The 26,006-nt window shown below is 55.5% G+C and overlaps 1 protein-coding gene across 1 annotated transcript; it reads right to left on the bottom strand.

The window, feature by feature from the left end:
• FCER1G (Fc epsilon receptor Ig) lies at positions 1–26,006 on the bottom strand. Its single transcript, XM_044991856.1, has 5 exons — positions 25,572–26,006; positions 5,450–5,541; positions 4,230–4,277; positions 1,649–1,672; positions 1–651 (listed from the first exon to the last, which is right to left on the bottom strand). Exons 1-5 carry the CDS (start codon positions 25,624–25,626, stop codon positions 595–597), a joined length of 276 nt encoding a protein of 91 aa, XP_044847791.1. The 5' UTR covers positions 25,627–26,006; the 3' UTR covers positions 1–594.

Raw genomic sequence — 26,006 nt, 5'->3', positions numbered from 1 at the left:
AGCAGGTTAGACTAACACCTGTCAGGGATGATCTAGATAATACTTAGTCCTGCCATGAGTGCAGGGGACTGGACTAGATGACCTCTCGAGGTCCCTTCCAGTCCTACGATTCTATGATTCTCCATTGGTCCAGGGGTTTCCAAGAGATGTTCAGGAGGGTTTAGATGTTTGCATTATAGTTCTTGGCTGTAGAAGGTAGACAAGGTGCTTTGCTGCTGGAGGGAACCATGCATGGAACCCCACCTTCGTCTCACCAGAGACTTGCTGTGCGGCATTGGTGACAGGCACAAGGGAAAGAACATCTACAGGGCTTCAGCACCAGAAACACAAGAGAGGCGGGATAGGAAAGGCGGATCCTGCAGAGTCTCGGAGCAATGTACAGCTGGGGGAGGATGTCTACCATGCAAACGAGCAGGGGTGCAACACCTCCACCCCCAACACTTCAGCATGTGAGGGCAACTGGGAACCACTGGTTTCAACAAAGTTGTTTTTTTGCTGGGACTGGGGAGGAACTCATATAAATCACTCTTGGGACACCTGCTCCCCCTTCAACCTCCTTCTGCAGAGGCTGCACCTGGGGATACCACTGGGCTCCTAATTAGGCTTGGTCCGGAGGGTTTCGTAGGTCTCCTGGTTCTGAGTGCTGAGCCCCTGTAAGGAAGAAGAGGAGACAGAAGTGGTGGTGGGGATTAGGATTTTGGTTCCAAATGGGACTCATGAAACAATTCAAATGAACTAAGCCTGGGGCTAGGGGAGTGAAATCTTTGGGAGAGATGGAGCTGGTGGCTGAGCTCCAAATCCAACTCCAGCACAGGGTGGGTTTTTTCTCCAGGTCAGACTAGAGCTGGAAAAGCCTGTCCAGGCCCCATGTCATCCATCCTCTCCCTGCCGTGCAGGAGTGTTCCCTGCTTTATGTGCCCAGAGCTCAGCCTCATCTGACAGCCCTTCACTTAGTCTAGGTAGAACATCAGCAGCTGTCTCGGCCATTCCCTGCAGGTCTCACGAGATGTTAACACACGTCTGAACCAGGTGCACAGAGCAGGGGCCAGTTTGTGACACTGCCCAGAAAAACCTCCTGCTCCTTATTCAATAGCCTAGAAGAACCTAGAAAAGGGCTCCCGGCTATAAGCAAAACAGCAGAGTCTGAGCCGATGTTTGCATTGCGGGACCCATCCCAAAAGGCCCAAAACACAGAGTTTTCATGCTGGTGAGAGGGACCAAATTGGCACCCCCGAGACTCGTGCCCTCTGGTCACCCACAAGGCAGCAGCAGCAGTATCTCCCCCTGGCAATGGCCCTGCCCTACAGGGGCACTATCGGGGAGCTCAGTCTTTGTGCTGAGCTCCAGCGAGGGGTCCAATTAGTGCCGACGGTGGTTTGGTGATGTGGATACCTGCCTAATAGGAAAGGGACTGAAAACAGTCCTTGCAGTGGCTGTTACCACAGTCATCAGATGGAGATGACTTTCAGGCAGACACCAGTGTTATTATTTAATAACATCGATTAATTAATTCAAAATACAGCTCTGCCATGTAGCCCCCGTATCACTTGCATCTTCTGGGCACCTTGGGAGCTGGTGAAAGGGACCAAGTCCCATGCAAATCATTGCACATGGCAGCAAACCAGGGTGGGGAGGTTTGGGTACTTACGGTATAGATCCCTTCTTCTTTCTGCTGCACAAAGAGAAAGAGAAAGAGAGAGACGTGAGACGGAACAAGAAGCAAAATACCAGAAGCAGCCCCTTCCTCCCCCCACACTGTGGGGGAGACGGGGCCTGTCCGCACCATCACCCAGCTCCGACCCTCAGCCCAAAGCTGGAACTCTTGGAAGCTTGAAAAATAAGTTAATTTTCTTTCTTTCTCTTTCTTTCTTTCAATGCAGCTGCCTCTGCACTTTGTGGTTTGGGCCGGATGCAGAAGTGGAAATTCTGAACTATCCTGGGCCTGCAGTTTTTTTCTTTCATCCCATTCCTTCCCCTTCTACCCCCTTCCACCCCCACCCCCCACAGAATTCTCCTCCTGTCTTGGTTTTTTTCACCTGTCGTTTGTTCCCCTGGCCCCCACTAGCCACACTGGACAGATGGAGTTCGCTCAGCCGCACTCAGCCATTCATGCTTCCAGGCCCCACTCCTCTTCGAATGAGCCTCTTTGCCAGGATCTCCATGACACGCCATGTCGTGTATTGAGGGGTTGCTCTCGCCACTGGTCGTGAAAGAGCGTATCGCCTCCCGGCTGTGCCTCCTGCCTCACAGCTCAAAATCACACCGGCATTGCAAGCTCCCGTCTGCGCCCCTCTGGCTGGCACCCCACGGCAGGGCAGCTGCCCTGCGTTCTCTGCTGTCTGAGCGTTGGGTGATTCTCTCCCAGCCCAGGAGGTCTGCACTATTTTTCCTCTGTCCTCCCGTGGCCTCACAGCTGCTCCCCACTTAGTACCAATATGCATCGCAGTCCTGTGCCCTTTGACCTCTTCCTCTGGACCATTATGGTATTAAATGGCACTGATCCCTGCCTCCTCCCCCAGCCCATTGCTTTTAATCATGTGCCTTTTTTGACCTCTTTAGCCAGTTTTCAGTCCATGTGACAGTGCCACCTCCATGCCAGTTTACCTGGCCTTTTCAAGGAAGATTTTGACAGAGGATGTGTCAAACACTGCACTGAAATTCAGCCTCTGCTGCATTCTCTTGACCCAGGAAATTCATACTTGCATGCAAAAGGCAATCAGCTTTGTCTGGCATGAAGTATTTGCTATAAACCCTCCACGCTGCCCAGTCCAAGAGGCCTCTCCATTTCCTTTGGTATGGGGTGCGCATGGTACTTGGTGGTTTATTCTCACATAGCTAACAGGGTGGCTGCTGCTGTGCGTGCTCTAGTCCAGCGCCTGCGCTATCTTCTTAGTGCAAACAGCCAGCACCAGCAGCTTCCCCAATCAGGCTGGGGCTCATTTTGCAGCCAGGGGCACCCAAGCCTCAGGATGTTTGGAATCACTTGGTGGCTTCTGCAAAAGCGTAGATTCTTCTCCGGGGGGATCGGAGTCCCAAATCTCTGGCCGGATTTCTCAGGAAACTTCCCAGGCTTCCAAAGAGAGGGAGACACCCCGAGCACAACCTGCCTCCGGACACGTCGGGGTGGCTGGTTCAAACCACATTCACTGAAGGTTTACAAACCATTTCCAGCCTGAGAATGGGGAATGCCTAGGCAGGCGGGCACCAGGCACCGTGAGCCGCGTTCACCCGCCCAAGGGGATGGAAATGAGGGTTTGCAAAATGCTCAAGGGTTTCTATTCCAGGCTCTATTTCACCTTGCTCAGGTGAGAGGAGGAGAGAAATATCCTACCTAGCCCATGCACCAGCCAGCACGGGACACTCCACAGCAACTCCTCCAGCGTTACTCCTGTCTTTTTATATGTGTGTGTGCGTGCATTTATCGCTGGTGAAAGATGCCAATGGGGCGGGGGCATAAACCCACTGAGGACAAATAGCCCCACCCCCCTCAAATGAGGGAGGGGCTACAGAGTGCAGAAGCCAAATGGGACAACAAATGAAAAAACAAGAATGGGCATGAAGGGAACAGGCTAAATCTCAGCAGGACTAGAACAGAGCCAGGACTCTCCCCTGGGACATGGCACTGGTAGGTCAGGCACAGACCTCAGAGGACTTTGCAAAGGTGGGTCAGTGCCATTATTCACACTCAGAGACAGGGAAACTGACTTGCCTGCAGATAATCACAGAATCTCAGGGTTGGAAGGGACCTCAGGAGGTCATGTAGTCCAACCCCCTGCTTAAAGCAGGAGCAATCCCCAGACAGACTTTTGCCCCCCTCAAGAATTGAACTCACAACCCTGGGTTTAGCAGGCCAATGCTCAAACCACTGAGCGATCCCTCCCCCCTGCAAACTGCAAATTAGTGGCAGAGCTGGGACTAGGATCTGGGTCCCTTGAGTGCTTCCCGCTGCCCCACACGGCCTCCCTGCACTGCAGCGTAAGGCCCCAAACATCAGCACAGAACAAACTCACCTCAATGTGCCCATACAAAATACCCCCCCCAGCAAAGCCCTTGGCCCCACTCCTCTAAGTGGACCCCCAGAGGAGAGCTGTGCTGTGCAGCACAACCAAAGCGGCACCGCAGATCTGGGCTCTGTTGGACCGAGGGTCAATGAGACACCGACGAAAGCAACAGCTACACCCACAAGGCCCTGGCAAAGGGGTAACCAACAGAAAGCAGAAAGGACGTACGCTATAGGCTGCGCTGGGGACGGCTTTTGATGCTTTTCGAACCTGGAGCTGAAAAAGGAAATGAAAAACATGAATTAAAGAACAAATAGCCCCTGAAACATTTTGGGGGCAGATTCTCAGCTGAGGGGAGGGGGTGGGAGGGACTTCTAATATCCAGCATTCTAGAGCAGCCCTGGGGCTGCACTAAACTGTAGCAGCTAAGTCTGGACCACATGCTATTATAGCCCTCTGCACTGGGACCGGTATGGTCCCCGTCACTGCCGTAGCTGAGCGTCTCCCAAGCCTGGCGGTGTTTTCCCTCACACAGCCCTGGGAGGCAGAGCAGGGCTATCCCCCACAGCGTATAGGGGCTCTGAGACTTGCCTCAGGGCACACCGGGTACATCCACACTGCAGCAGGGAGCGTGCATCCCAGCTCAGACTGCCAGACACGCACTAGCTCCACCCCAGCTAGTGTAGCCCCGGCAGCTGGAGCTCGCCACCCTAGTATGTACCCAGCGGCTCCCGGTGGGTTTGTACTCAGGCAGGCACAGGCCTGAGCTGCGGCCGTGCTACCCCTGGCTACATGGCCATTTCCACACCTGTCAGCCTGCGCTCCTGGCCCTGGCGTAGATGCACTTATGGCAGAGCCTGGAATTGGCTCCTGGTCTCCCCCCGAGAGCCTGAAGGGCCACCCTTCTTTCTGGAAGGGAGGGCTGATGCTCCCCTGTGCCATCTGGGTATTGCTGGAGTGTCTCATATGCCAGTCACCCCCCATGTCTGCCCCTCCCACCTCTTCTCCGCCCCCTGTGCCAGCTGGGAGCTCCTCTGGAATAACCCCAGCAGGGAGGCCAAGGGGAGCAGAGCAGTGCTGAGAGCTGGCCTTTCTCATCTCTTTTTACTACGATTTCATTTTCTCCAAAAGGTAAATTTGCTGCTCCGAAAAACAAGAGCCCAGCAATGCTGGCTGGTGCGATACGGGCTGGGCCAGCTTCCCCCACGGCTCTGCCAGTGCACCTCGGTCTGGATCTGCCGCTCCCCCTGCAGCACCGCTCTGCTGAGGCTCCGCAAGCTTCGCCCGGCAGGGGCCCTTGTCCCCTGAACAATTACGAACCACTGAGGAGATGGAGCCTCCCAACCCCTTGGTGTTTCTGGAGTGGAAGGGCTGGCATAGTAACCCTCTGCTTCACATTGGGGGTCACCTAAAGAGTGGCGAGAACGGCCAGGCCCCTGGAGACTCACCTTCAGGCGGCAGTAGAGCACTGTGAGGATGATGCCGTAGGTGAACAAGACGGCGTCCAGGACATAGCACAGCTCGGGTTCGGCCAGCGCCTCTGCAGGGAGGAGAGGTGTCATTAGCGTTCTGGTGAGGGGGAGAGGGAATGCAGCTTCCTGCTGCTGCGCGGGGGTGTTGCACCGCCATCGTCCCGCCAAGCCCAGCAGGAACAGGCATTCCAGGGCATAGAATGAGTCACGCAAGCCTGGCCTTTGCTGGAGAGTAGAGCAGCTGCCCAACTCCAGGATTTGCAGGCTGGAGCATCGGTGTAGGACTAGGCTCTCGCACCGCTCACATCAGGATGAGAAGGCAGCTTGCTTTCAAGGCAGGAAACCTGGGACCTCTGCTGAGGCTTCCTGCTGGGTCAGGGACTGAGCCGTCACATCCAAGCAGGATTTTTCTGTACCCCAGCCTCACCAGAAATGCAGACCCTCAAGGTGGGAAAGGCCATTCCCAGCAGCTAGCCACTTCTGCCTCCCATCCCGGCCACTGGAGCCCGCTCCTCATTTGGCTAGCCCAGTTTTGAATGTCCCAAGTGATGGGACTTCCACCACTTCCCTGGAGAGGCTCTTCTCCCCCGGCTGATACACCCTTCACTCAGGGTCGAATTTCCTCATGCTCCCCCCTCAGTCACCCTTCAGAGCTCCTCCCCTCCTCAAACACCTGAAGACAAGTATCTGTCCCGCCCTCCCAGCCACAACCCGAGGTATCCCTGAGCGAAGCGAGACATTGTCAGTTCCTTCACTCGCCCTCCAGCCCCTGAATAACTGTCACTTTTCTCAGAATTCCCTCCAGTTTGGCTGCATCTTCCTTGCACTGAGGTCTCCACACCACATTCTACATGTGATCACACCAGAACTAGATAGATAGATAGATAGATAGATAGATAGATAGATAGATAGATAGATAGATAGATAGATAGATGGATGGGGTGGATGGGGAGAGAGAGAGAGAGAGGTGGATGGAGATAGATCAATAGACACAGACAGACAGATAGCCCTGGTTGTGACGCAGTGCCTTTGCTGATGCAGCTCAGTATACCCCTGTGCACATCTTTGCAATCCACACCCGTCACTCCTGGTTCTCATTACCAGACTGCCCTGAGCCCCTCACTTAAACCAGGGTGGACAACGTAGCCCATGGGGAACCATCCCACACTGGCCCCTTGAGGAAGGACTGGACGATCTAATGGGACTCTGTGGATTCACACCCATTAGACCAAACAGCTGGCGCAGACTAAATCATATCCCTGCAGCCAAAGGAGCGGCTCAAGTTTGTTGCTAACTAATGAAATTCCCCATTGGCCAGTGACAGACCTGGCACCCCTTCCGGACCACGTTAGGCCCTACCAATACCAGGGCTGATGTCCTGGCCCCATTGAAGTCAGTGAGAGTTTGGCCATTAACTTCAGTGGAGCCAGGATTGCACTTCAGATGTTCATGGCTCAACCAACCAGAGGGTGACTCAGAGCTCGTTGTGGGTCTATCGTGTTGTTGGGAGGAACCTGGCGGCTCTGGCTTTGTTACTAGAAATGGCTAAAGAACATGGCTCCAGACTAACAAGTTTGGAGTTATTTTAAAGTGACCCTGGGAAGGGTAACAGTCTCCAAATCTGGCCCTACACGTCCTCTAAAAATACATGTTTACTTGCACAGTAGCCTCCTAGCAGAGTCAAAGAGTTTCACTGGGTTTGAATAGAGATGGGATGACGTTTTAGCCAGCAGGGACATTCTAGTTATACTAGCTAAAATAAGGACAATCAGATCTCATGCTTCAGGGCATTGTGCCTCACTGGTCAGGAAGGAAGTGGGCTTTCTCTTTCCTCAAAGATCAGGTTCTGTCCTCTGCTGGAGGCAGAATCGTGGGTTGGATGGACAGGTGCTTTGATGCACTGTTTCCAGCCCTCTGTTCCTAACAGCAATGATATTATTACCCTCTGCCCGCCTAGCGACCAACCCTCTAGTGATGTGAGATCTCCAGTTGTCTCACCCTCTGCCCAGGACACTGGATCTCCTGTGCTCTGGATGTGATTTGCACCTGACACAAGGAGCTAAAAGGTGCGGGAACCTCAGACCTTCCCATTAATGACACAAGGAGCTTGGAATTTTGTCCTGTTTCCTTTCATAGAAGGGACATGAGTCCAGGGCACAGTGGGGAACGCAGCGTGCTGGAAGCTGGCTGAGCTCAGGGCAATGCATTGGCCCCTCAGGCCTTAAGGCCTCTGGGAGCCTTCAGAGAAGATACTCTACAAATAAACCACAGAGGAAGGGCTCATGAGACCTAGTTAGGGCCCTTCGTTTTCAGTTTTTATTTTGTTTAATTTTTCCCAGGAATGTATCAGTGTTTATTACCACAACAACAAAAACAGCTGGAAATCAGTGCAACAAGCTATTAATAATATTTCTGGGTAAATATCGGGGTTTATTTTGGCGGATGGAAGGGCACGGGGGAAAAGCATTCTGTAGATTAACTCTTTGATTAGTGGAATTCAGTGTGGTTTGCTGCAGAACTAAAATAGAATTCAAAACACAATGCTAACAGCTTGAAACGTGTCCGTGGTGGGTGTGAGATGCATCGGTATGTTCAGATGCACACGCACTTCAGAGCACTACTTTATGCACTACAGGATGCAGCACGGCCTAGTGGTTAGAGAGTGACTGGGAATCAGGAAACTGAATCCCCCACCTATAGCAGTTGCTCAGAGATCTAAGAGCTGAATGCACTATCAGCCCTTTGCATGTGCCTAGCAAACATATCAGCGAAACCTCCCAGTACCCACTAGGCAAGTCAGACTCATTATGGTTGTGCTAAGGCTCAGAGGGGGAAGTGACATCCCCATGGTCATTAGCCAGCCAGCGGAGAGCAGACCAGAACCCAGGCGTCCTGTCTCCCAGTGCACTGATGAGATCCTGGGGGCAGTCGGCTGCTATTTTTGCATGTTGGGGTGGGCAGGGACTCAGGGCACAATGTTGGTCATGCAGGGCTCCCTGGTGAAATCAGCCTGGCCTTCCCAGAGAAATACAGTCAGAAAAGAGAGGGAGTGGGGGAGGTCAGAGCTTATGGGGTACGGGAGGCACCATATGGCCAGGGCAGAGAGACTCCCTGTGTTCCGGGAGCACCTCGTATCTGGACACAACCCCCCAAATCCCAATGGCTCTGGCAGCGTCAGTGGAGGGGGCCCACGCTGTACCTCCCCGCACTGCCTGCCCCTCGGATCACAGGTTCGTTTCAAGTCTCGGAAGCCCTAATGGGGCTGGAGTCTGGTCACTCCGGGCCCGTCCACTCCCCAGCATGCTCGTCCTTCCAGCCGGAGCCCAGCTCTGGGGAGGGGGTGTTGCGGGGGAAGGGCCTAATATGGCCGCAGCAGAGCCCAACCCAGGCACAGCAGCACCCGGCGGTTCAGACACGTGTTGTGTGAGGTGCCCGACACAGACACAGGCACCCCGGCCCTGCCACTGTGAAACCAGCTGCACGGAAAGGAAGTCCTGCCGCCTCGGTCTCACGGGGGGCTCCGATACGGAGATGAGTAGCCCCTCCCCCCTGGGCCCCCTACTCCCCTCCAGTCCCCCGAAACCACCCAGGAGAGTCCTCTCGCAGCTCAACGCCAGAAATGGAAACCACGTCCGTGGCAGAAACTTGTCTCAAGCGCTTTAGCCAACCGGCTGGAGCATCATGAAACCACAAGCAGCAGTGGCGGCCGGGGTGTTGTCTGTGCGATCGCACTTGAGGCACTGAGCAGTAACAGGCCTCGCTGACAAACGTCTAAATCCTCCGATCCTCTGCCCTTCCCCGGGGAGGCGAGCACGCAGGGCCACTGCCAGGGCTGTGTATCCCACGGGCTGGTACAGGACTGCAGCGGCTTTCCCCAGCACGGGCCCTGCAGGAAATCCCGGGTCCCCCAGTCTCTTCCCCACAGCAAGAGCAGGGCCCTAGCGAGGAACATGCTCAAATCAGTGGGGGCTGGGGCGCCAAGTGCGGGGACTTTACACTGCGGTGAAGGCAGCTAGTATTGATGGTTAATTAGCTCCTGCACCGGTTCACCAGCGTCTGCTCGGCACTACTCATAAAGCAGCGTTTAACTCACACAGGTCTCCCTTTGCCTGTCTCTGGCGGGGCTCAAAGCACGGTACAAACATTCTATCTGTCCATCTAACCAGCTACCCCCTCCATCCCCCATCTAATCTATCCCCTAGCCAGCTACCCCCTCCATCCCCCATCTAATCTATCCCCTAGCCAGCTACCCCCTCCAGCCCCCTATCTAATCTATCCCCTAGCCAGCTACCCCCTCCAGCCCCCTATCTAATCTATCCCCTAGCCAGCTACCCCCTCCAGCCCCCATCTAATCTATCCCCTAACCAGCTACCCCCTCCAGCCCCCTATCTAATCTATCCCCTAGCCAGCTACCCCCTCCATCCCCCATCTAATCTATCCCCTAGCCAGCTACCCCCTCCAGCCCCCTATCTAATCTATCCCCTAGCCAGCTACCCCCTCCATCCCCCATCTAATCTATCCCCTAGCCAGCTACCCCCTCCATCCCCCATCTAATCTATCCCCTAGCCATCGACCCCCTCCCGGGCCCTATCTAATCTATCCCCTAGCCAGCTACCCCCTCCAGCCCCCTATCTAATCTATCCCCTAGCCAGCTACCCCCTCCAGCCCCCATCTAATCTATCCCCTAACCAGCTACCCCCTCCAGCCCCCTATCTAATCTATCCCCTAGCCAGCTACCCCCTCCATCCCCCATCTAATCTATCCCCTAGCCAGCTACCCCCTCCATCCCCCATCTAATCTATCCCCTAACCAGCTACCCCCTCCAGCCCCCTATCTAATCTATCCCCTAACCAGCTACCCCCTCCAGCCCCGATCTAATCTATCCCCTAGCCAGCTACCCCCTCCATCCCCCATCTAATCTATCCCCTATCCAGCTACCCCCTCCAGCCCCTATCTAATCTATCCCCTAGCCAGCTACCCCCTCCAGCCCCTATCTAATCTATCCCCTAGCCAGCTACCCCCTCCAGCCCCCATCTAATCTATCCCCTAGCCAGCTACCCCCTCCATCCCCTATCTAATCTATCCCCTAGCCAGCTACCCCCTCCAGCCCCCATCTAATCTATCCCCTAGCCAGCTACCCCCTCCAGCCCCCATCTAATCTATCCCCTAGCCAGCTACCCCCTCCAGCCCCCATCTAATCTATCCCCTAGCCAGCTACCCCCTCCATCCTCATATAATCTATCCCCTAGCCAGCTACCCCCTCCATCCCCATCTAATCTATCCCCTAGCCAGCTACCCCTTCCACCCCCGTATCTAAACTTTTCCCTAGCCAGCTACCACCTCCAGCCCCCTATCTAATCTATCCCCTAGCCAGCTACCCCCTCCAGCCTCCTGTCTAATCTATCCCCATCAGCACACACCCCTGTATCTTATCTACCTCTGTCTCCTAGGGTTTGTTCTGCTGCCCATCACCATGGTATCCGGGCACGGTCCATGTCCTATCACTAGCTGTAGCAAAGTCTCTGGCTCTGCTGGAAGGATGCATGTGCTGCTGGAGGGAGGCTTTGGTTAGTTACTCTGGGGGGCTTTGTGCTTTGATGCGGGGGCTGGGTTTTAGGGCGACAGGTAGCTGGGGTGTCAGGGTGCGAGTGCTTTTCCAGCTTTGGTGGAAGGGCTTTCTCGAAGAGGAAGGTTTTACAACGTTCCCTAGAGATGCTCAAACTCTAGATTAACCCGATCTCTTTGCTCCACAGCTGGATCTCCTCAACCGAGCGCGCGCTGCCCCAGCTCTCACACGCTTTGTGAGCTGCGCTGCCCCAGACACTAACAAGGGTTATTTATTAGCTGCATTTCGGCAGTGCCTGAAAGCCCCAGGCAGGATTGGACCCAGTTGTACTGGGCACTGCACACACCCATCCAGCAGTGCGCTCGGCCCTGCTGCAGAGTGCTCGGGCTAACGCTGCACAACCAACACGGAAAGGGTAGAGGAGGTGAAGCAATGAGCTTCCAGATGCTGGAGAAACCAGGGGCCATGCTGGAGAAGTTTGCTTCGGCGCCTGGGCACGTGGGACACTCTGCAGAGGGAATAATGTGGGGCTAGGAAGGGAAGAGTGAGAATGGAGAGGTAGATTGGGGCTGAGGATCTGACTCGTGCTCCTCTGTTTCCTGGGGCGGGCAGTCCTACCTCCGGGTGTGCCTGGTGGGGGTGAGGGGCTACCCAGAGCACTGGGTCACCAGAACGGACCTGTAGGGGAACCGAGGGACAGCACAGCTGTGTGCCTCGGCCCTGACCCCACAGAAAGCTCTGTGCACCCTGGGGTGCTCCCTGCAGGGCCAGGGCCTTGGATGCTCCCTGCTTTACACCAAAGCCTGGCTGGTTTCCTCTCCGCACAGGGCCATGGTGTGATCATCCCCAGCGCTGCCCGTGCCCACTAGCCCCCTGCTCCCCGGCCTGCCCACCCGGGGGCAAGTGCCTCACTTGGCCCCAGCCGCCTGCTCTTGAATCTCCCACTGCTCAGGCCCAGATTACGGAATTTGAGGGCCTTGTGGACTATGGAAATTGGACCTCTACCTTCCTTAAAGCACCCCCCATATGTACTCCAACCCAAACAGCCCCCCAAATGCCCCTTCCTTCCCACCCCCATGAACCCCTCCCCACACAGACCCCAATGTCCCTCCCAATCCCACCCGCAAACAGCCCAAGTGCCCCTCCTACCGTAAATGGGCCCCCAAGTGCCCCTCCCATCCCATATACACCCTCAACAACACTGCACCAGCCCCCACTTATCCTGACAGTTTCCACACACACCCCCACAGCCCTGACATACATCCCACTCCCCACAGCCCCCAGCACCTCAGCCCCACTGGACACCACCCCCACATCCCCCATATCTCGACCCCCCCAATTCACTCCACTGCCCCCAACTCACCCCATTGCTTCAATATCCCCATTACGCCCCCAACCCCCACAACGAATTCCACCACCCTCAACATTCCCCAGTCACCCTCAACCCCACCCCCCACCACCTCCCACCACTCCCCACTCCCCCATAGCCCACCCCAGTTCCTCCTGCACCAACCCTGGGACCATTCTGGCCACTCATTGGTGCCCCCTAGGCTCAGCGCTCCGCTACCATCAGGGCAAAGCTGGCTCCCCCCAATCCTGACCCCCGCCCAGCTCTGCTCACTCCCATCACCCACCCTGCACTCACATCGCTCGGGTTTGGCCCAGCTGCCCCTCTGCCAGGACAGGGGGCGGCCGGGCCACATTTGAGCAAGTGGCGTTGCAACCTGGCGCATGAGGCTGAGGCCTGGAAGCACAGTTGCTCCTTATGACAGTCTGTAATCTTGTGTTCATCCTTTTTACAGAACTATGATAAATTGTTTACAAACTATGCCTTGGGACGTGTCCTTAGAAAACTCATACTTCGCTGACCATTATTGTCCTGGTAACATATGTGTGGCAACATTGTATGTAAAGTTATAAGATTCTCCTGTATGATGTTGCTAAGGCATATTTCAAGTCTGGGGAAGCAGCCCAAACTACTTCCTGAGGCTTTGTCTACACTAGCACTTTTGTCAACAAAACTTTCGTCAGCCAGGGGTTTGAAAAAAAACATCCCCCCGACCAACATAAGTTTCACTGGCAAAAGTGTCAGTGTGGACAGCACTATGACGGCTTTTCTGCTGACATAGCTAATGCCCATCAATGCTGGGCTGGCCTGCGGTTGCTGTTTCATCCCAATGAGTGTTCTGTGTGGGGGAGGCGCTAGAGCGGTTACACGGGAGACCTGACAGTGGCACAGCTGTAGGAGTACGCTGGCCACTGTAAGGTCCGTAGTGTAGACATAGCCTCAGAGACAAACAACTTGGCAATCTTGGCAAGGGGGAAGCGGTGGGGGGATACTGTGTAGATAAACTGGCTGTCATCTGAACCCCATATGAAGAGCAGATTAGCAGCTGAAAGGAGTCCCAGAAAAGAGGAAGAACAGATATAAAAATGAGGAACAGACACCCCAACTGATCTCTCCCTTCATCTCTACTCACGGCATCAACAAGATTTGAAAGACAAAGAAAGCATTGTTGAAATGGGGGAGGGATCCTGGCTGGGGGGGAATCCAGCCAGACTGCTGTGAGCACATGGTGAAAGAAATCTTTGCTTTGAATTCCCTTAACTTGTTAAGTTAGGTATTAGTTTGTGTTTTACCTTTTATTTCTTTGTAACCAATTCTGACTTTTATGGCTCATTACTTGTAATCACATAAAATCCATCTTTCTGCAGTTAATAAACTTGTTTTATTGTTTTATCTAAACCAGTGTGTGCTTGGATCGAAGTGTTCGGGAAACTTCATTTGAGATAACAGGGCCTGTGCATATCATTTTCTATCGATGAAATGATGGACTTTCTAGGAACTTGTATCATCCAGAAGGAAAGAGCTGAACAGTGTAAGATGCACATTTCCGGGGATACGTCTGGGACTGGGAAGTTGCTAGTGTCACGCTGCAATAGAAATCAGGAGTGGCTGGCTAGAGGCACTCATGTAACTCTGCTGGGGGTAACGTACATGCTAGAGGCTGCGTGTGAGCAAGGCCAGGAGTGGCTGCTCTCACAGCAAAGCAGTGTAAAAGGCACTCGCCGTTGGAGAATTGAGAGGACACCGCTGTTTAGCGATCCAGATTGTACCTGAGGAAAGTCACACTTCTGGTTTCAGGTCCAGGCCCCAGCTGCATCGCTCACCCCACCTCTGCAGCCTTTCCTGGTGGGGCACTGGCCAGAACTGGCCCTGCTGAAGTCAGTGGGAGGTTAGCCCCGGAGCAGGGTCTGTATTAGGGACAATGCTGCGTACGAAGGATTTCAGCACTTCCTGTCGCTGTTTGAGGATGCTCAGAGCTTTATCTGCTGGCTCTGAAATGTAACCAGAACTGGCTCCCCAGGGCCAGGGGCCCTTTCTCTTTGATCTGTCTGCCAACATTCAGGCAGGTGAACTTTTGTGCCAGGGCAGGGACCCTGTGATGCTGCTTGGGCAGCCGCCTTGGGACGCTGGGGGTGCTAGGGAGGGACTGTGTGGGGGGAGGGAGGTATCATTGCAAAGAGGAGCAGCAGAGAGTGAACGGGCGGCAGTGCCAGCAGGTTACACCACGGGCTGCACTTCAGTTACATGCTGCTGCCTGGAAGTCTCCCTGAATTCCCAGGTAATGCGGCAGGGAACAAACACTTAGTGCCAGCCCCCAGGGAGCCACCTGGGACGGTGCCTCCACCACGAGCACCTGGGCACCTCTGGTCACTTGTCAACCTACACGGGGTGGCAGCAGCAGCCCATGAAGAAGCGGGGCCAGAGCCGGCAAGCGGGCGGGAGCATGGCTGGGCAGCGCTGGGCAGGGGAGCAGCTCTGTGAGAGGAGAGGCAGGCCCCACCCTGGAGTAGGATCAGCCACCTGAGCAAGTGGGGAGAGGCAGCTCCCGAGGCCACGTGGGAGACACAGGTGCTGGGCTGGCCTGCGGTTGCTGTTGCGGTTGCTGTTCTGGGGGACGGGGGGAGGCGCTCCTCTGCTCCCTCCCATGCAGCCAGCCCCGGGGCACTGACTGCCTTGGGCTGGTTACCTCAAGTCACCGGGAGGGAACCCGTCTGCTTTGCAGCAATAAGCCAGGAACAGCTGCTTCCTGTCAGTGATGGGGTGCGGGGGGGGATCGGTGGCACATTCAGCACAGAGTGCGTCACCTACTGCTGCAGGGAGCTGTCGGGATGGTGTCATCAGACTCAGAGGCCACCTTACAGCGCATTGCTGGGAAATGGGAAAGAAATCTGCCGGCTTTTCCCCCAGATCCTGGCCCACAAGCAGCTTTGGGGCCTTGCACAAAGGAACCTCTGCAGAGGTGGGTCTGGGACACACCTTCGCCCAGCGTGGTCACCATTGCAGAAGGGCCTGAGTCTCACTGAAAGTCCCAGGGAAAGTCAATAGACCAGCTAAGGGATGCAGGCACCTTTGAAAATGTTACGGGGTGTCCTTGCATCTTCCCCAGGCAGGATCCTGACACACTGCTTGTGTGTGTGCACATGTGAGTGTGTGTGTGCACATGTGTGCGTGTGAGTGGGGGTGGGGGTGAGTGTGCACACACAGGTACGTGTCGTTGACTAATATACGCTGGGCTGGCAGATATCTATCCATATATCTCACATTACCAATAGTGTATAATCCACACCATATGGCAATCAGTGGGTATTAAGCACATAATTGTGATATAACACAAGTTATATCACTTAAATTGGCCTCTGCGTTTTATATACCCCTGCTCACGTGTGCTACGTGTCCCTTAACCTCTTGCAATCACTGAAGTAAGTGCTGGCCTAAGTCCACAGGGAAGCTGTCAAGCCCAGGACGGAGGAGTTACCATAGCAACAGGCATGCAGTGGAAGGTCCCAAAGGAAGAGGCCAAGACATGACTGTTCTCCCAGGTACAGACCATGGGGTCCCTGGAGCTCAGAGCAAAGACCGGGGGACACCATGGTGCCACAAAAGGAAGGAAGCCAACTGGTTAAATCGAGTTTCAGACAACGCACATAGGCCCTGTTACCAGTGGCTGATTAACACACGGCCTCCGGGGGCCTGTGCCCAGGGGCCCCTGTCAAATTGGGGGCACCAGACTCCAGCTGCAGGACTTTGGGCTCGGACCCCCTGGCCCCTGTTGCCTCCTCTGACCCCAGGCTTCAGCCATGTGCCCCAGCCACAGGGCTTGGGCTGGGGCCCGGGATCTGGCCATGGGGCTTCAGGCTTTCGGGCTCCCACCCCTGGCCATGTGGCAGTGGGGGCCAGCCTCAGGCTCCCCTTCCCATCTCCCCTAGCCCCTGCTGCCACCTCCGTACCCACATCACCCCCCCTCCATCCCCACCGGCCCCCACTGCCTCCCCTGGCCCCCTATCCATCCACCATCGCCTCTGGCTCCCACTGCCTCCCTACCAACCTCCCCATCCAGAGATTAATTTGTCCCCAGGCTTGCCGGGGCTGAGTAAGTCTGCTGTGAAAAGTGATATTTGTATGTTTGTTATTGTCACTTTTTCACAGCAGACGTAGTAGCTACCTGGGAGGCTGTGAAAACAGGTATTAACATACAAGTATCACTTTTCACAGCAGCAGACTAAGCAAGTCTAAAAAAGAAAAGCAACCAGAAAAGCAAGAGAAACAACAGCAAAAAAGACAAGAATGTGCAAAGCAACTAATTTGTGTTACTATTCTGGTTGGGTCCAGTAAAGAATGGAGACAACTGTATATTGTTTTGATTCCTGCAAAACCCTACATAAATAAGTCCCATGATTTAGACACGTATATGTGCATATTTATTTATTTTCCCTAAAGTGAATTAAGTATTTTAGGAAAAAGCATCAGAGCAGCCAGCAAGAGTTGCCCCCACTGGTGAGAGGCTCCCCCCGTGTAATGGTCAAGTTTAAGAAAATGTGAGAGATGAACAGGGCCTCCCAGAGGATTCAGGGGGCCTGGGGTCTTCAGCGGCAGGGGGGCCCCCCCTTCAGCGGTAATTCGGCAGCGGGGGGTCCTTCCACTCCGGGACCCGCTGCCAAAGTGCCACCGAAGACCCGGCACTTTGGTGGCGGGTCCCGCTTTGGCGGTAATTCGGCGGCAGGGGGTCCTTCCACCCCGGGGCAGAAGGACCCCCCGCCGCCGAATTGCCACCGAAGACCCGGAGCGGAAGAAGCTCTGGGGGCCCTGGCCCCACAAGAGTTTTCTGGGGCCCCCGAAGCGAGTGAAGAACCCCGCTCCAGGGCCCCCGAAAAACTCTCATGGAGGCCCCTGCAACGCCCAGGGCCTGGGGCAAATTGCCACACTTGCCCCCCCCCCTCTGGGCGGCGCTGGAGATGAAAGAACCACTTGGCCGGTGAACAACTGATTCTTGTAACATTCTGTTGTCCAGATTAGCAGGGAACCCCTTTGTGTTCTGGTCTGGATAATATCTAGCCAGATTCATTTTCTATGTGGAAAAATTGAGCAGTTAATTTAGACATAACGAACTAGGGTCTGATTTGCTTCATTATTAACGCAGTGTGTAAACACTGAATGGAGTCTTTGTGTTAATGCATTTTGATACATTCGTGATTTTAATGGGGCATGGGGGGGGCAAATGTTCTTTGGGCCCGGGGCCCCGGTAAATCTTAATCCACCGCTGTCTGCTACTGGTAAAGAGGTAGGACATAACATGATGGCATTAGGGTGTAACTTGGGGCGCCACCTTCTGGGTACAGGGAATGTAACGACACTGCCCGAGACGGCTTCCCAGAGGCTGCGATCGGAGTGAACTTTTTTCCAGTGCTATATTATTATTGGCTCATAGTAGTAAACCTGAGTCACGTTATTATTTGGTCTCTTGAACATATTTAGTAACAAGCCAAAGGGTGGGCAAGCAACTGACTATACAAATTATCAACAGTGTGTGTATAAGTGTGCGTGTGTGCACACAGGTGTGGGTGTATGTGCATGCACACAGGTATGTCTGTATGCGTGCACAGGGATGTGTCTGCATGCATGCAGGTCTACATGAACACAGGTACATGTGTATGTGTGGGGGGGTGTATGTGCATTGCAGGTGTGTGTGTGTGTATGGGTGTGTGCGCATGCATGCACACAAATATGTGTGTATGGGTGTGTGTATGTGTGCATGCAGGTATGTGTGCATGCACTAAGGTATTTGAGTGTGTGCATGCAGGTATGTTTGTGTGGGTGGGTGTGCACATGCACGTACATGTGCATATACGGATGGGGGTGTGCACGGGTGTGTGTGTGTGCATGCTGTCACACAGGTATGTGTGTATATCTGTGTGCACACACGTGTGTGCGCTTGTGCATGAAATCATCACTTCATAACCCCTGTGCACTGCCCAGACAGTGATCCCTCCAGTCCACCCAAACGAGCCATATGCATTTCTGTCTTTGCTGTCAGACCACTCGCTCTCTCACACACGCACTCTCGCTCACTCTTGCTCTCTCGCACATGCACTCTCACTCGCACACGGACTCGCGCTCAGTCTCGCTCTCTTGCACGTGCACTCTTGCTCGCTCTGGCTCTCTCGCACATGCACTCTCACTCTCTCGCACACGGACTTGCGCTCAGTCTTGCTCTCTTGCTCACTCTCGCTCGCTCTGGCTCTCGCGCTCTGGTTTTGGGCTCTCAGTCGGGTCAGGTTTGTCGCTGATATAATCCAGACTCCAGGAAACACAGGAGCTCAGCAGCAGGCCGGGTACGACAAAGGGAGTCGGCCTGAACATCAGCCAAACACAGCACGGGTGCTTGGCAGAAATCGCATACAAGGGAAAGCCCAGCAGCTCAGCTCCGGTGCTCTGCTCGTACAGCAGGGGCAGAGACAGGCTGCAGCATCCTCCTCATTCCACGTACGGGGGGGTTCCCCCACCCCTCCCTGCAGAGAGGTGCCTACTACAATACCTCATTGCCAAAGCAGTAAGGAAAGGGGGTGTCAGGGTGTCTAGTGCAGGGGTTCTCAACCTTTTGCTTTCTGAGCTCCCCCCCTGCCACATGCTATAAAAACTCCACAGCCCACCTGCCTGTGCCATAGTAACTGGTCTTCTGCATTTAAAAACCAGGGCCGGCGTTAGGGGGTAGCAAGCAGGGCAACTGCCTGGGGCCTCATGCCACAGGGGCTCCCACGAAGCTATATTGCTCAGGCTTCAGCCTCAGCCCAGAGTGGTGGGGCTCAGAACCCTGGACTTCAGCCCCATGTGGTGGGGCTTCGGCTTTCTACCCTGAGTCTAATGCAGGCCCTGCTTGGCGCCCCCCCGAAACCTGCTCGCAGCCCAGACCTTTGGTTGAGAACCACTGGTCTAGTGGTTGGAACGTGGGAGGAGCCATCAGCGGACGTAGATTCTATTTCTGGCTCTGGCCCTGCTTTGTGCCTCAGTTTCCCCATCTGTAGATTAGTGCTACTAACACCGAGCCCCTTCCCCAGGGGTTCAGTTTGTTATTGTGTCAAAGCTGCACAGAGTCCTGCAGGCAGGAGGTACCGCAGAAGGGCACAAGGTGGGGAAGCTACCCAGTGCCTTCCTTTGGGTATTAAAGACCATCTTTGCTAGGAGCTCTGTAATCCCTGCCAGTCAGCCCAGAAGGGGTTGGAGGCGGCACTCCCCCTGCCCCCGGCCTGAGGGCTGTGCCAGCAGCGGGTGAGGCGGCGTGATCAGGGCACCCTGGCTCTCCACTCCCCACACATAAGTGCAGAACCCTGGCAAGGAAAGGGCACCTTGCGCCTTGAAGGGCTTTGCTGGAGCACTCGGAGGAACGTGTCAGCCCAGCGCTGCTCAGTGCCAGATACGATGTGCAGGCCCTCACGCAGGGGCTGTAACGGCTCTAGTCATAACAGTGAGACTCCACCCTTTAGCAAAGGCTTTTCCTGGCCATCACTGGCTGAGCCGCCTCCCTCCTGCCGCTGGGCTGCCTGGCACGGGCAGGGGACTGACTGGCAGGGAGGGAGGAGACTCGAGATAGCGGCAGAGCTAGGAACACAGGCCACGATCCACCCACTAGAGTCCGGCACCTTTTGGCCCTTGAGGGCCTTTTCTCCCCCATTCCTCAGTGAGGGCAGGGCTGAGACACCCCCCGCCCCCGGCTTGGGCTATCAAGCCCTCTCCTCTAAACCCCAAGCTGTTTTCATTCGCTCCCCTTGCCAGGCCTTAGCCAGCACGTATCCCCCCACTCCGTCACTGCTGGGGCTTGTCGCGCTGGACAGGACGCAGCAGTGGGTGTGATGTGGGCGGCCGGGGGAGTGCAAGGAACTCACTGTGCTGCTCGTGGCTACAGCAGTGCAGGCCCCAGCAGCTTCTGCCATGGGGGCAGCCCCGGAATTTGGGGGTTGAACCAACCCAGTCTGCAAGTTTCCCCTGGTTTGGGATGTTGGGACCCGTTGAAATCAGACACCAGCCAGGCTGGCCGGGCTGTGCTGCCACCCAGTCGAGGCTCCTTGGTGCACGTCACAGTCTCTTGGGCAGAGTTGTGGGGAGATGGGCCCCACAGCCCACCTGGTCCCTGCGGTTAAGCCTGAGCTCGTCCCTGGGATTGTCTATTTCTCCCGTTATCCTGGCCAAACTGATAAAGCAGCTACCAGTGGGCACATGAGGGCAGCTGCACTGCAGAGAAGCCCACTGGAGCACACAGCACCTTTCCATGGCGGTGTATCCATAGGCAGGGAGGCCCTGGGCCCCACCCGGGCAGACCCCTCAGTGCTGCTGCAAACAGCTTCCCCAGATACCCTAGGAGATTACGAATCCCATAACCACCCTGTCCTCAGTCTCACCCCAGGGGCTCAGTCTGTCTTTCTGCCTCCCTCACAACACACCTAGGAAGGAAGGAACCATCCCCATTTTACTGATGGGAAACTGAGGCCCAGAGAGACCAGGCAGTGCAGGGAGTCTGTGGCCAAACTGAGAATTAAACCCAGGACTCCCAAGTCTTACTCCAGCCTTCCTCCCAGGAACTGTGGCTGCCAGCTCCTGCTGAGGTCCGCAGCTGAGCGCCCAGGGCTCACAGCCACCCTCTGGCACAGCGACTGCAGGGCCTGATGTGTGACAAGAACCAGACTTGGCCACGACCCAGGACTTTGGAAACGCTGGATCTCAAAGAGGCCTGAACAGAGGGCCCGACCCTGCAGGGCTCTGTGTGCCCCACAGGATCAGATCCCCAGGTCACACACTGGGGACGCTGGTTTGAAGGACTCTAGCTGGGAACCCAAAAGCAAAGAGAGAGAAAATGGAGCTACACTGCGTGGGCTGGAGCCAACAAGCTCAGCTTGGTACACGACCCTCCCTGGAGCCTGAGGGATCTGGGCCTGGGGCTCCGTCCCAGCCCCACTCTATGGGTGTGGGACAGGGAGCTGGTTAGATGGGCCCTCGGACTCTAGCAGCAGCAAACACCTTCAGATCTAGAGCCTGGACTCGCTTCATTTCCTGCTTCTGGAAGCTCCTGGCCCAGAGACTTTTCTGGACTCCTGGGGCTGACGCTGGTTTCACCGGCTCCTCTGCAACAGGCGGGTGGCAGCGGGAGAGACCTGAGAGTCCCCAGCCGAGCTCTGAGGGCCAAGCCGCCATCTCACTCACTGCGCTGGCAGCCCCACTGGGCGCGGGCAGGGAGAGAGGCATTTGCTGTAGGGAAGATTAGCCAGCGCCAGCTGACGGGCCCTGTTCAGCACAGGCCGTTGGGGCGGGAGTGAATGCCAGGACTGCAGTTCCCATTGAGGCCCAGCCCCAAGCTGGGGGGCAGAGTCGGCGGCTGGGCCATGTAGCCAGTGCGGGGGGGAGGGAAGAGAGATCCCAACAGGGAAACGCACTGGGCACCAGTAGGGGAACTGGGCTAGAAGAGAAATGACCTGTACTGCTCTTCGGGGATGCTATTATTATCCCTCTCCTGTGCACCGTGTTCAGGCTCAGAGGCTCCCATTGTAATTAGCAGTAATAACAATGTCTCCCTCCACTCCCAACCCCCCTCTCTACAGTGAGCACCTGAAACGGACTGAGGGGGCAGCCCAGGGCATGAGGCCTTTGTGAGCACGTGGGCTGAAATCCCAGTGGCAGCTTTGCCCATGGCTTCAGTTGAGTTGATTTATCCCAGGGCACCTTTTTCTGCTGGGACTAAATCAATGAGGAATTGACGGGAAAGGATTCGTAGATTCCAAGGCCAGGAGGGACCATTGTGCTCATCTAGTCTGACCTCCTGGGTAACCCAGACCAGAGACCTGCCCCCAGATCATTCCTAGAGCAAAGCTGTTGGACAATCATAGAATATCAGGGGTGGAAGGGACCTCAGGAGGTCATCTAGTCCAACCCCCTGCTCAAAGCAGGACCAAACCCAACTAAATCATCCCAGCCAGGGCTTTGTCAAGCCTGACCTTAAAAACCTCTAAGGAAGGAGATTCCACCCCCTCCCTAGGGAACCCATTCCAGTGCTTCACCACCCTCCTGGTGAAAAAGTTTTTCCTAATATCCAACCTAAGCCTTCCCCACTGCAACTTGAGACCATTACTCCTTGTTCTGTCATCTGGTGCCACTGAGAACAGTCTAGATTCATCCTCTTTAGAACCCCCTTTCAGGTAGTTGAAAGAAGCTATCAAATCCCCCCTCATTCTTCTCTTCTGCAGGCTAAACAATCCCAGTTCCCTCAGCCTCTCCTCATAAGTCATGTGTTCCAGCCCCCTAATCATTTTTGTTGCCCTCTGCTGGACTCTTTCCAATTTTTCCACATCCTTCTTGTAGTGTGAGGCCCAAAATTGGACACAGTACTCCAGATGAGGCCTCACCAATGTCGAATAGAGGGGAATGATCACGTCCCTCGATCTGCTGGCAATGTCCCTACTTATACAGCCCAAATTCTTAGATCAAGATTCTCTGTGATGGAACATCCGTCAGCACCCTTGGTAAGCTAGGCCAATGGTTAATTACTCTCACTGTTAAAAATTTACACCTTATTTCCAGTCTGAATGTGTCTGGCTTCAATTTCCAGCCATTGGAGCCTGTTCAACCTTTCTCGGCTAGACTAAAGAGCCCGTTATTAAGTATTTGTTCCCCAGGTAGATATTTATAGATATCTACCCTTAGTCTTCTTTTTGTTATGCTAAATAGACTGAGCTCCTTGTGTCTCTCGCTACAAGGCAGGTTTTCTAATCCTTTAATCATTCCTGTGGCTCTTCTCTGACCCCACTCCAGCTGATCAACATCCTCCTTGAACTGTGGGCACCAGAACTGGACAGAGGATCCCAGCTGCGGTCACACCAGTGCCAAACAGAGGTAAAATAACCTCTCTACTCCAAATTGCGATTTCCCCATGTATACATCCCAGGATTGCTTTTGGCCACCACGTTGCATTGGGAGCTCATGTTCAGCTGATTATCCACCACGACTCCCAAATCTTTCTCACCGTCCCTGCTTCCCAGGCTCGAGTCCCCCATCCTGTAAGTACGGCTGCACTCTTTGTTCCTAGCTGTGTACATTTATATGGAGCCGTATTAAAACATATTGTTTGCTTGCGCCCAAGTACCAGGCGATCCAGATCACTCTGTGTCAGTGACCTGCCCTCTTCATTTACCACTGCCCCAATTTTTGTGTCATCTGCAAACTTTATCAGGGATGATTTTATGTTTTCTTCCAGGTCATTGATACAAACGTTAAATAACGTAGGGCCAAGAACTGATCCCTGCGGGGACCTCACTAGAAACACACCCGCTCGAAGCTGATTCTGCATTTACAATGACAATTGGAGACCTATCCGATTTTTAATCAAACTGTCATGTGGTATCATGCCAAACGCCTCACAGAAGAGCTACGACCAATACAGCAACACTCACTTTTATCAACCAAACGTGTAATCTCATCAAACACAGATATCCCATTCCTTTGACAGGATCTACTTTCCATACAGCCGAGCTCCCAAGTCTGAGGCTGGAATCCCGTCCCCGGGTTTGTTTGGATCCCGAGTGAGGATCCCTTATCAACCCTGCCAGCCTCAAAAGCCAGAGGCAGAACACACACATCCAGGGCAAGGGGTTACACCCATCCCCTGGCCAGGTTGGCTTCCCATTCTTATTGAACCACTCCCTTCCCCAATGCACCCTGCTCCCGTTCCCCAGCCAGTGCCCATCCACCCATTCCCCAGATCTCAGCGGGAGACAATGGAGCGATTCAGTTAATCAGCCAGCAGCGGAGGGGGGTGTTCCGGTACGATGCCTTCAGATGGCACCCCTAGAATGCTTCCATATTCCAGACACACTGGGCTGGGGGGGGCAGCTCAGGAGGGGGCATCCGGGATGGGCAGGAAAAGAAGGGGAAGATCTGGAGTTTCTGACCTGCCTTTGACCTCAGAGATCCCAAAGTACTTCCCACACTGGGTCCCAGCAGCCCCGCGGGGGTGGGCCCATTGCAGGCAGCGATAGGGAGGAGGGGAAATGCGGGACGGAGGATTTCTGGGCAAACCCTGACTTTCTGGATAGTGCCCCAGAGTCTGTAGGGTCCAGGCTGAGGGGACAGGGCTGGGGAGAGGGTCTCAGCCCAAAGGGGAGACGCTAGCGAAAAGGGGAGGCTTCTCCATTGAGAGAGGGTCTATGACACACACGTATGCTGAGATGGTGTTGGCAAAGGGGCCGTGTGGGGCAGAGGGGGCAGAGGGGCCCCACCCCAGCCCGGCTTCCCTTGGAACATAACTCAGGACAGCAGCTGCCGGCAGAGCCTGGGCAGGGGTCCATGCCCAGCCAGGGGGGCACAACACTGGGCCTTTGCCCCACTTCAGGGCAACGGCTTCGCGTGGAGCTCCCATTAACAAGCCAAGTGAAGCCATCTGGGTGTCATTGGGGCTGCCGGGCAGGGGGGTCACTCGTTTGGGTGTGACCGGCTTCCACTTGCCACTGGCCCCAGCCCGCCCTGGGCGCTGCTCGGAGGGGTTTCACTTTCGGCACAGGGGGCCCAGCCTCGCAGCGGGAGGCGGGTGCAGAACAAAGCAAGAAGCTGTCCCCAGAACTGCCCCTAGTTAAAGCTCAAGCCCTGTGCCCCTGGCAGGACGGCCCTGGAAGCGCCAGTTTGGCGCAGGCCCCTTTGCCTCTGGGCCGCCCCCAGCACTGCACGACCCCGAGACGCCAGCCCTGCCAGTCAAACCCGCACGCTGCCCCCTTTCCAGGTCCCTAAAAGCCTCCAAGGGTCTTAGTCACCAACTCCTTCAGGTCTGAAGAACGAGCACTGCCCCATTAGAGGCGCCCGGCCCAGCGCTGGCTCCTCCAGAGATGGGGTTGGCAGAGGGGCCGTGTGGGGCAGAGGGGGGTCAAGGCAAGCTGCGTGAGGCTGAGCAAGGGTGGCAGGGAGCTGGGAAGTGACTCCCCCAGATCTAGAGTCCTGGATCCCCCCATCCCCACCGCAGAGCCCGCACCCCCTGGGCCCCACGTTCAGAACCAGCCCTCGAAAGGCTCCCCAGGCGCAGGGTTGGGCAGGACCCAGCGAGGCCAAATCACGGGCTCAGGCCTGCTCCCTGCTCCCTGCCGAGCCCCTGCACACAAGGCCTGCCCCTGCGAGAAGGGCCGGAGCCCTGGGGCCGCCCACGATCCCCCCGCCCCTACCTGCGCCTTCAGCCCTGAGGAGCAGCAGCAGGCCCGCCACGAGCCACATCTTCATCCTGGCCGGCAGGGTCAAGCCAAGGAGCCCCCGCACGAGTCCAATCGCTCCCTCGCCGGGGCTGGGATGGCAAAGGCAGCAGCGACTGCTCCGATCCGGCTGTTCGGCGGAGACGCACTGTCCGGTGTGAGCTGGGGCTGGGCTCTGCGATTGACTCAGCAAGACGCCCCACAACCACAGAGCAACGCCTTCCTGCACTCACCACTCGCTCCTTAACTCTTCACACGGCCAGGCCCAGTGCAGTTCCCTTTTCTCCGGGCTCTGGTTGCATTAGGGAACTAGCCAGGGTTCACATGGGCCCAGGCCCCTTCCCGGAAGGGGCAGGGTGGGAGCCCACTGGTAATTGCTCAAGCACTGGTGGAGCTGTGTATCGAAGGGCT

This window comes from Mauremys mutica, chromosome 17 (genome assembly GCF_020497125.1).
Source record: "Mauremys mutica isolate MM-2020 ecotype Southern chromosome 17, ASM2049712v1, whole genome shotgun sequence".
Classification (NCBI taxonomy): Eukaryota; Metazoa; Chordata; order Testudines; family Geoemydidae; genus Mauremys; species Mauremys mutica.
The sequence above is the reverse complement of the archived record's forward strand: the minus strand, read 5'-3'. Positions and strand labels throughout refer to the sequence as shown.